Source organism: Arachis ipaensis, chromosome B09 (assembly GCF_000816755.2).
Source record: "Arachis ipaensis cultivar K30076 chromosome B09, Araip1.1, whole genome shotgun sequence".
In the NCBI taxonomy this organism is placed as follows: domain Eukaryota; kingdom Viridiplantae; phylum Streptophyta; class Magnoliopsida; order Fabales; family Fabaceae; genus Arachis; species Arachis ipaensis.
In genome coordinates, this window is record NC_029793.2 from 846,793 (window position 1) to 857,483 (window position 10,691).

Sequence of the window (10,691 nt, forward strand, 5' to 3'; positions counted from 1 at the left end):
ATACTTTTTTTTTAATTGGGTCCTGCACTAATTTTTTTTTTAATTAAGTATTTCTTAGTAGTAATTGACTTAATTTTATAGGAACCCAACTAAAAAAAAATTGGCATAGGGACCTAAATAAAAGGAAAAAAAATATAGGAACCCAATTAAAAAAAATTTGGTGTAAGGACTCAATTAAAAAGAAAAAAAAAGTATAAAGACCTAATTAAAAATTTCGCAAAACTATACAGACCAATAGAGTAATTAAGCTTTTTTTAAACTAAAGATAAAAAAAATTACCCATTAACCTAAGTTCATCTAGATACTTTCTCCAACGAGCAAAGCTACCCTTCAAATAAGCAATTCCAAAACTAATTCCTCACAAGAACAAGTGTTCCAGCAAACCCTAATTCCTCACACAAAACATACTCAAATCCCTCTCTTTCTCACTTCCTGGTTCCTCTTTACGACTCAAGTGAGTGTTCCAACAAACCTTAATTCCTCACTTCTAATCGCAAATTCTTTTTATTTAAAACCTTATTACTATTAATTGAGCTTTCGGTCCTTTTTTTTTTATTAAAAAATTGTTTTTCCCTTTTTGTGTTCATCAAACAATTGCAGTTTCGGCTTCGAATTGAGCGCACGTTGAGATTTTACCATGGCGACGGAAACAAAGGCAGCCACGGAGGACGTCAAGATCGATCTCTTCGAAGACGATGACGAATTCGAAGAGTTTGAAATCAATGAAGGTTAGTGAAATCCATATTCCTCATTCTTTCGATCTGTTTGTTTCTCTTTTCAATTTTAGCCAATGATTGTGTTTTAGTGTTTCCTTTTTATCAAATTCGTTGAAGCATTATTTTGAATTTATGGTTGTGGCTTGAGGATTTTGTTATTATGATAATAATCCATAATTGTGGAGAGGCTTTCTTTAATCCAATAAGCGTTAAACCATGACAGTGGAATGATTCTTAGTATATTGCTGCAAATCCATGCGAGGTTTTGCCTAGTGTTTGAGAAACAGGGCACGACCGCACAAGTTAGAGTAATAGAGAGAGTTGAAGGTATGAAAAGAATTAAAATGAGATTTAGTGATATGACTCTTGGTCCTTCTAAGAGAGGTGTAGGGTTAGTTATGAACAGCTTTGAGGTGTTGCTACCCCTTGACCCTCGTGTGAAGTGGAACTAATCATGCCTTTACGTCTATCGTGGGCTATTCGAAAGCAAGAAGACAGGATGCTTCCGACGAAATGTTCTTGATAAGTCTACTAATAAAAACAAAGGTTTATTCTAATAACTGAGGCTTGGCTGGGTTTTATCCTGGTGTCCAAGCATGCCAGGGCATGTTTGGAGATTTAAAGAGGTTTTTGATAATTTGGTCAAGATACTATTAGATGCAATGGTCTGTTAGTTGGTGTGTGTTCAATGAGGTTTTTTGCGTCTTGATCAAAACACTGCTGTACAGAGGATGGGCATGTGTGTCGGATGAATATCATTGAGGTTTGCCGTTAGCAATGTGCCCGTCATGTAGAAACGACAACTCAATGTAGTGTGTGCTTCTTAGATAATTCTGTGACTTTATGAGTAATATAAAGTAATACAACCTTTTAGAATAATAAAATTCAAACAATGCAGATTGGTAAAGGTGATTTGACACTTATTTTAAGGTTAGAGTGTTATGAATAAAAGAATCTAGGTTTGGGATAATGATACCCTCATAGTGCATTGACCTAGTTTGAACTAGATTATTCGATGTATAGAGTCTGTATACTGCGGCCTAGACCAAAAATAAATGGAAGTAACCAAGTAATAACTAATCAGATGCCTTGGCAAACTAATCTAGCTAAATTCTACTAAGCTAACTGACCATGACTATATTCAAAGGTTAGTGTGCCTAGACTAGCCGTTTTGTAATAACTAACCAGCTACCTTGGGAAACTAATCTGGCTAAAATCTGCTAAACTAACCGACCTTGACTGTACTCAAAGGTTTGTGTGTATAAACTCACCATTTTGCTGTAATTACAATGCCAAATACTTTGTTCCTCATTCATCGTCTTTCTCGTTATTCTTAAAAATATCAGTATTCATTTAATAACTTTGCTACTTCTCGTTCATCCGGTAATAATGATATTTCAAAGGTCTTTGGTAGTTACGTCTGCTTTTACCACTTATTGGTTTGGGGACTTGGAGCTTCAGCAATTCTGCTCCATATGCTCATATTCTAATGCTTATATTTCACTTTTGTCTTTTATACTACTTACAGAGTGGGATGCTATAGAGGAAGGCAAGGAAGTGACCCAACAGTGGGAGGATGATTGGGATGATGATGATGTCAGTGATGATTTCTCTCTTCAGCTGAGGAGAGAGCTGGAGAGCAATACTGAAAAGAATTAAACATTCTGCTTGCTACGATCGGTTGATAAAAGTGTCATGAGTTAGGTACTTGAGTCTGTTGGTGTTTCCTTTTGTGGAAAAGAAATGAAAGCTATATGCCTTTTCATTTAGTAGATGTAAGACAGTAAGGCAGAACATAAGGACTTAAGTTGTTATTTCTGAAGAACATCTAGATAGAAGTATTGCTTGTACTTTAATTGTATTTTATCTCATAAGTTTTAAACTGGGTCACAATCCCTTGGTGTGCTTTCCCATTAATAACTGGTGAAAGTGGAGTCTGCAGAAACTGGCTTGTGGGTATCTGAATTCAACAACCCTAGGAATTTGAATGCCAATGTCCCAAGTTAGTTTTACTAAGAAGTCAAAAAGTGACTACATACTCGTATGCTTTGGAAGAACTTTCTACATCGGAATTCGGAAACACTTGAGTTAGAATTTGGATCCTCTAAATTTATGATCTCTCACTATTTATTTCATAGGTGGTGGGATCAAGAAAAAGTATGAGAGAAAATCTATCTAAGGATGAAAGATTACATTTTACTCTTTAAAGTAAAATTTAAAATTTAGAGGATATAAATCTCTCGAGTTATGGTCTTGTGGATCATGATAGTTTTGAGTTCTTCACCATTAAAGCTAAAGCGAAAAAAAAAGAATAAGATAGAAGAATTCTTCTATATTATTATATTATTACGTTTTGAGTTTACATTTTATCATGTTGAACTTGGATCATATAAGTAGAAACCTATGTTCTCAATGTAAAATTCGGTTGCTAGTTTTGATTTCGTTCAAGTTGATATGGTGGGGTGAGACACCGTTCAAAATTGATGGAATACCAATGAAAGCCACAACTAATGAAAGGTAGAGCAACTAAGCCAAGATAGTTATTATCATTCACTTGGGAGTGGACCAATTCTTATATTATCAACTTCCAATAATCACTAATCTAACATTTTAAATATACTTAGCGATGAGATGTCTCCCATTTGATGATTTAGATCTGTCTGCTAAACAACATCAAGCTCATAATAATTATGTACCCTTAACTTTAAAGAAAAACAAAAACCAAACGCGCCTTTGAAAGTTTCTTTTATTATAATAATAAACTCAGGTCCATTATTGATTCCAAGAACAACTTCACTCGGGATAAGGATCAAGGGAATCTAATCTAATAAGTAATAACAATAAATAAAATAAATCTGGATTATTTTCTAGTAAAATTTATATTATTGATTAATCATATACCAACACTAGAAGTAAATTGGTAATTTTATGGTTGCAGTATAGTAAAATTCAGTTTATCCAATATTTTATTAATAGAATAATAGAGTAATTTTTCTTGAGAAACTAAATTATATGTTGGCTACAATTCTGTTATTTTGAGTTTTTGACGGTGTGGCGAATAATTTTACCTATGTTTAATGATGAACCTATCATTTTTTATAGGCGTTGAAGATAACAATCATAACATCAATAATGATATTGAGATGAATGAAGTGTACCTACTATTTGAATTATAGAAGAAAACAATAGTAAATTTAACAACGAAGATGAAAATAATTTAAAATATAAATGTAATCTTAATTTTATTTCTCTATCATAGCATTTCAATGTACAATAGCCCCTATAAAAGACACCAAAATATTATTTTGTTCATACACTCGAAGATAGGGATAATTTTTTTTAGGTGAATTATATAGTAAAGATGTAAGTTTATAGATTTTTCTTTTAATAGGATGAAAGAAAGATTAATAAAGGTAGGATCCATATTTTGAATAAAAATAAAATAATAAAAAATAACTATAAAAGAAATTATATTCTCTCTCTGTACCATTCCAATCTGCACAGTAGAGTGTCTTTTTTAAAAAAAGAGAGGAGGTAATTAGTTTTTCATGGTATAATTCTAATAAATATTATAATATATGTGTTTATAGATTTGAAAAGATGTTTCAATATAGTGATAGAATAAAGCTGTAATTATTTTTAATTTTTAATTTCAATCGGTCCATGCAAAAAAATTCCTCATGTTGATAATTTTATATTTTATATTTTCAATAGAGGAAAAATGGGAGAATGAAAAGAAACACGTGGCAGCCGCTGGTTTAAGAAAAGAAGCGTTTCAATTTTCTTCTGTTCTGCTATTTCTTCCTCTTCCATTCCTCACACACTTTCAAATCTCTCTCTCTCTCTAACGCAAGTGAGTGTTTCAACGAACCCTAACTCCTGATTTCCCTTCTATTTTTGCTTATTCTCCTATTCTGATTTCAATTCTTTCTCGTGCTTTTTAGATCCTCATTTTTGACACCACTTTAGCGTTTGGTTCGAACTTTGATTCATATCTTCCATGCTTCTTCATTCGTTCAAATTACTGCTCGTGTTACGCATTGGATTTTATTTTAGATTTTCTTTTACTGAATTACATTGCAAATTGCATTGGTTCTTCTCTGTTTGAATCACGTTTTAGAATATCGCCGTTGTCTGCGGAACCGCATCTTGTAAGAAGAGTATGGCTAGAACTAGATTTGACTTTTTTTTCTTTTTTTTTTCTTCTGAAATGATGCGTATTCTTGTGATTTATTGTTTCTTATTTTTTATAACCACAAATTTAAAGAGAAAAATTGCTAAATTATAATTTTTTTGGTTGTTGCAGTTTGTGATGGGGATATATCTGAGTACGCCGAAAACAGAGAAGGCATCTGAAGATGGTGAGAACGACAAGCTTCGGTATGGTCTGTCTTCCATGCAGGGCTGGCGTGCTTCCATGGAAGATGCTGTAACTAACTACTCTTTTCTCTTTCAGTCTCTTATTTTATTTTATTTTATTTGTTAATTGATAATTTGTAAATACAATAATTTTATATCGTAGAATCTCATTTCCATTTTTATTTTGAATATTTCATTTGGTGGAATTTCTTTCATCAATTAGGTAGTTGAAGTTAGTTAAAAGTTAGTTTTCAGTTGATAATTTGATTAGTGTATGTCTATGTATCAGCCTTGCACATTTAAGCCTCTTGACATCAGAGAATCACTGCGATTCAAAACATTGTACACAAAAGTAGGGTGGGTTTTCAGCCGTAATATCAGATAGTCAAGTGTAAAGGAAATCAAAATCATGCACTATGTCAAGTGTTTGGCATATTAGTGACTGATAAAATAGTGATATTAAGTTTCTGATACTGTGAGAAGGTTGTGAAAGGATTAGTGTCTTACGTTTTTTACAGATTACCTTATTTGATCATTGGTCTGTTATGATGAAGAGTGCAAAGGTATCACTTATTTGTAGTTCTTCTATAAAAGTTTTGTTAGTCAGCTATTGATGTGAATCAGATTTAAGTAACAAATAACCCGTATACTACCTAAAAATTCAGAGAGATAAAATTGCCCTCCTTCTGTATACCTAGAAGACTCATGAGAGTTTGCCTCTCTTTGGAAGTAATAGTTGCATATATGGTGTGGATGGTTTACCACTTTACCTTGGTTCTTTTTTACCTAATTAGCGTAATGTTAGTATTACAATCTTTTTTAATGTGAAGAGTATAGAATTTAATTCTTATTATTACTTGCCAGCATGCAGCTTATCCAGATTTGGATGATTCTACATCTTTCTTTGGTGTTTATGATGGCCATGGAGGTGGGTATTAACTCTTGAGTTATTCAGTAACATATATCTTTTTAATGCCAACTTGGATCCATGCTCATTAATTAGAACGCTGAGTGCACCGAAGGTCCTGAGACATTCAATATTATTGTAATATAGGTTCTCCATTTTGATGTCTCCATTGGAATCCACCTAAACATGGCTGGCCTTTTCATTTACACATGCTGTAGCTGTTGTCTTCTCTGTCATGTACTGATCAAGTTTCATTTACTTTACATGACCTTATATGCTTCATGTTCCACCTTGTCCTAATATCACTTATTTATAGTTAACTTAAATTTAATATAAGAGAAATAAAAATATATTTCTGGTTTAGTGTTAGTAGGCAGTTATTATAATGAGTAGTTATTATAAAGAGACCAAGAGAAACCAAAAGTTGTTACGGTCTCTCATTCTCCCCCAATCATCATATATATAGGTATTGATTACAATTACAGTTTACAACACTTGTAAACTTCTCAGGGTTGTAAAACATTGCTTTAAGATTGATTTTCCTCTCTTGTTCTTTCTTTCTTCTTGTTCTTTTTTTCTTTTAATAATTTCCTTGTTATATATGTGATTCAGAATTCCAACATATTTCCATTTTCTACAAACAAAGATCCCTGTAGGCTGTATACTTAACATTTTTGGTACATTCTTGTTAGATGCTTGTTATAACCAGAGCTCGTGTTTGAAAAAAATGCTTTTCCAATCCACTTATGAACACCTTAAGGGTCTGTTGGATGGGGTATTCTTTAATTTCAGTTTATTTCAAATATAAGGGAATCTAAATGCCGTAATTAAATTCCCTTCAATTCTGGTCTTTTTTTGGTTGAGGTAATTAGCTTATCTCCATTAATAAAATATGCAGTTGATATTATTTATAAGTGTTAATTAATGCATATGAATGCATTTTGAAGTGATGTAGAGAGAGGGGGAAATTAAAATTCCTTCTCTGTTGGGGAATTAAAATTCTTCCTTTTAATAGTTAAAATCCATCATTAAAAAAATCCCTTGAATTTGCCATTGAGAATTTTAAATACTCTCTAAAATTACTTTCCCTCCCTTAATTACCTCATTCAAGCACACTCTAATGTCTTTTTCATGCATTTCATTTATTTTCAACTTCAGGATTTTGTTTTGATATCCATGTTAAAAAAAAGGCAACAAAAAAAGGAGGGAACATATTATCCATGTTTTTGGGTGTACTTTCTCAGTATTGACCCATTCCAGTTTAAATTAGTGTTGATCATAAGGCTTTGTTGTTGTTGTTGTTGTAAAGCTTCCTTAATAACTTGGAGATCTTTAGGTGTTAAAGATTTCAAAATTATTGTGATGGAACCAACATATATAGCATATTAATTAGCTCACTTCTGGTTCTAATATCTTTCCATATGGTTTTTCCTATTTGCAGGCAAAGCAGTTTCCAAATTCTGTGCCAAGTATCTACATCAACAAATGCTTAAGCATGAAGCTTACTTAGCTGGAGATATAGGCACATCCTTACAGAAAACTTTCCTTAGGTGCTTTTTTTATTCTTTATTTTGTTTGTTGTTTTGTTTATTTAGAATTTTCATTATACTTACTGCATGCGGATAAAAGCATGGCGATGAGATTGTCAGGTAGGAGTATAGATAACAAAATACTAAGTAGGACTATGCTCAAGCTTGCAATACTTGATGTTCAACTGTTGCTCTAGATAATTTACTTTATCTAATTTACATGCCCAGGGGAGGTTTGGCATCCCGGTCTCTTCAAGATACAAATATAGCTGGATCCCTAGAAGTTATGTGCAGTTACAAATAATTTTAAAAACACTTTTCTACTTCCCTCTGTTTTCTACTTCTCCTGTGAGTTATTGGAAGTTTCAAAACCCCTTTAATCTTCATTTATTTGTTTCTTATTTTTACTCACGTACTTTATATCTTAAAAGCATTAACAAAACAAAGTGTTTTAAAGTGCCATGCATGTGAATGTTTGTGTAGACATTTATGCTTGTAAAATTATTGGAACCGTGACCACCTGAACCGCCAGTCATTTTTTGGGAATGAGTGTTAAGTTCTTACGTATACTTTTCCTCTTCATGATCAAAATGATTTTCTTATCTAAGTTTTTAAACATGTGATGGTTTTTCTGCCCAATAAACAAAAGTGGGATATGGAGTTGAGACAAATAGTTTTGTTAAAGTTGTGCCCATTTTTTTCTTCCTTCATATTGAGGCAGAATGGATGAGATGATGCGTGGACAAAGAGGGTGGAGAGAATTGGCAGTCTTGGGAGATAAAATAGAAAAGTTGTCTGGAATGCTAGAGGGGTTTATATGGTCTCCCAGGAGTGGTGAACCAAATGACCATTCTGATGATTGGGCTTTTGAGGAGGTAATGGATTATGAACCCATTTTGCTTTCTTGTTCCACCTCTGCTTGTTACTCTTTCTTTGCTCCTTTCTTTATAAATAAAATAAAAGCTATGCTGCATGTATGTTGGAATCTTTTGATATGTGGAATATAAGCTTGTGAATTTAACCGAAGGTCCTTTCTCAATAAATGACTGCAAGTTACATATAAAAATCATTAGGTCTGATGTTGGGCATACAAACTTTGAATCCTTACTGTATAAAATGTGTTATTTTAAACTGAGGATGTTATGCTGCAAATAGGGACCACATTCTGATTTCACTGGACCAAACTCTGGAAGTACAGCTTGTGTGGCTGTCATTCGAGGAAACAAACTTGTCGTCGCCAATGCTGGTGATTCTAGATGTGTATTATCAAGGAAGGGCCAGGTACTTCCACCTCATTTTGTGGTTTTTTAATTGTCTCGAATTTACTAGGCATGCAATATAGGGTATTGAATATGGTTGATGAGAGTTCTGGTGGTAAAGATTGCTAATTCAGAGTACACCTTTTGTATTCTGAGATAGATATTTCAGTATGGATAAGCTTGGACATATATAATGTAGCACATTTTATTTCCTTTTGCTTTGAAGGGTTCGTGATTGAGGTTGAACCAGCATAGCTTGCTACTCAGCATGATCTATATTCTTGATTTTTTAATGAAGTTGTATTTCCAGGCACACAATTTGTCTAAGGATCACAAGCCTGAGCTTGAGGCTGAGAGAGACAGGATTTTAAATGCTGGTGGTTTCATCCAAGTTGGACGTGTCAATGGAAGTTTAAACTTGGCTAGAGCGATCGGTAATAGGAATTTGTTTTTATAAAGTTTGTAAGGAAAAATGTGAGAGTTCATTACTATTGTAAAATTTACTTGTTGCTTTCTACAAATGTTTTCCTTTCATTAGTCCCAAAAATTTGTAATAAAAAATTCCCTCAATTACAGGAGACATAGAATTCAAGCAGAACAAACGTTTGCCTGCTGAGAAACAGATTGTGAGTGCTGAGCCTGACATAACTTCCGTAAGTATTGCTCAGCACATTATATGTTAATATTTATGGCACGATTAGCACCTTTTCTTGCATGCCTCTCTGGTTTCCTCGTGTTTGATGGGTGAAAGAAATATATTTATTTGAAAAAGGAATTCTATGACTTGAGTTTCTTTTTCGTCTGACATCCCCTCATTGTGTTATTTGCCATTTTGTTTGCTCTTTTGAATTTTCTTTTCCGTGTTCTTTGTAACAGATTGAGCTTTGTGACGATGATGAGTTCCTTGTAATAGCTTGTGATGGGATATGGTACGCTACTTGGCTATTTAAATTTTCTGTGTACGAACTCCATTGATATTACCAAGTTCCTAGAAAATCTTCCCCTTTTTTTGTTTTAATTTTTATTGATCATCAACAAACTATTATATAACCTGTTATATGTGTAGGGATTGCATGTCAAGCCAACAACTTGTGGACTTCATACATGCCAAGTTAAAGGAGGTAAGTTCTGTGGCTTTTACTTTTGTTTATGTTATGGAGAACATTAATTTGGCCACAGCATGCGGATTGTCATAATTGCAATCTGTTATGACACCGATATAAAATCATGAATATGTAGGAGAATAAACTATCTGCGGTGTGCGAGATGGTTTTCGACAGGTGCTTAGCACCAACAGCTGGTGGCGAGGGATGTGATAACATGACCATGATCTTGATTCAGTTCAAAACTCCTTCGAATCCAAGTGCTTCTGATGCAGACCCGCCTCAGTCGTCTGCGGAACCATCCGAAGCTGATAAAAGTTCAGAGCAAACAGAACAAAAGTGAGGGAAGAGTTTCAGACCTGACTAGACAGCGATTGGCGCGAGCACAGAGATGATCATGGGTAATATTTTAATATCCATATTTGCAGGATGTTGATTCTCAATAGGGGATTGTAAATTTGTTGGGGGGAAAAAAATTCGATACTACTGCTGCTCATGGGGGCTATTGACTTTGTACATTAAATTCGGGTCTCTACATGTGAAAGGTAAAAAACAAATGGCTCAGCAAGCACGGCAGACACCTAAATGGATGGCTAAAACCACCCCTCTGGCCATTTTCTTTTGTCAATTTTATTTCTTAGCAATACCAGTGATCGATGACTAGAACAATACGTGAAAGAACATCTCTAAAATTATGGAACCATGTTTGATGTTTCAATACCCATCATCTATACAAGCTTGTGCCTTTTAAGGATTCAGTGCGATGAAATGACCCCCGTAACCCTGATATATAGTATTGTTACTATTGTTAATTTTTC

At 33.6% G+C, this 10,691-nt stretch overlaps 2 protein-coding genes across 3 annotated transcripts; both read left to right on the forward strand.

Annotated features, from left to right (window-relative positions):
- On the forward strand, positions 293-2,710 carry LOC107618792 (protein DSS1 HOMOLOG ON CHROMOSOME V). Its single transcript, XM_016320949.2, has 3 exons — positions 293-454; positions 601-728; positions 2,245-2,710. The coding sequence occupies exons 2-3, from the start codon at positions 638-640 to the stop codon at positions 2,373-2,375; spliced, it is 222 nt and encodes a 73-aa protein (XP_016176435.1). The 5' UTR covers positions 293-454; positions 601-637; the 3' UTR covers positions 2,376-2,710.
- Positions 4,431-10,691, forward strand: LOC107618125 (probable protein phosphatase 2C 60). Of its 2 annotated transcripts, none has more exons than XM_016320074.2 (11): positions 4,431-4,569; positions 5,023-5,145; positions 5,940-6,003; positions 7,424-7,532; positions 8,233-8,386; positions 8,667-8,792; positions 9,081-9,204; positions 9,347-9,423; positions 9,647-9,699; positions 9,837-9,891; positions 10,010-10,691. In XM_016320074.2, the coding sequence occupies exons 2-11, from the start codon at positions 5,029-5,031 to the stop codon at positions 10,214-10,216; spliced, it is 1,086 nt and encodes a 361-aa protein (XP_016175560.1). In that variant the 5' UTR covers positions 4,431-4,569; positions 5,023-5,028; the 3' UTR covers positions 10,217-10,691. The 2 variants fall into 2 exon arrangements, with proteins under 2 accessions (XP_016175560.1, XP_016175561.1); XM_016320075.2 differs by lacking the exon at positions 4,431-4,569 and adding an exon at positions 4,630-4,876.

Bases quoted from the DNA above. Each gene is read 5' to 3' on its own strand.
- LOC107618792 (XM_016320949.2), top strand. From the start codon at position 638: ATGGCGACGGAAACAAAGGCAGCCACGGAGGACGTCAAGATCGATCTC. The intron at 729-2,244 runs GTTAGTGAAATC...TACTACTTACAG, and splicing joins AGAGTTTGAAATCAATGAAG to AGTGGGATGCTATAGAGGAA.
- LOC107618125 (XM_016320074.2), top strand. From the start codon at position 5,029: ATGGGGATATATCTGAGTACGCCGAAAACAGAGAAGGCATCTGAAGAT. The intron at 5,146-5,939 runs GTAACTAACTAC...ATTACTTGCCAG, and splicing joins GTGCTTCCATGGAAGATGCT to CATGCAGCTTATCCAGATTT. The intron at 7,533-8,232 runs GTGCTTTTTTTA...ATATTGAGGCAG, and splicing joins TTACAGAAAACTTTCCTTAG to AATGGATGAGATGATGCGTG.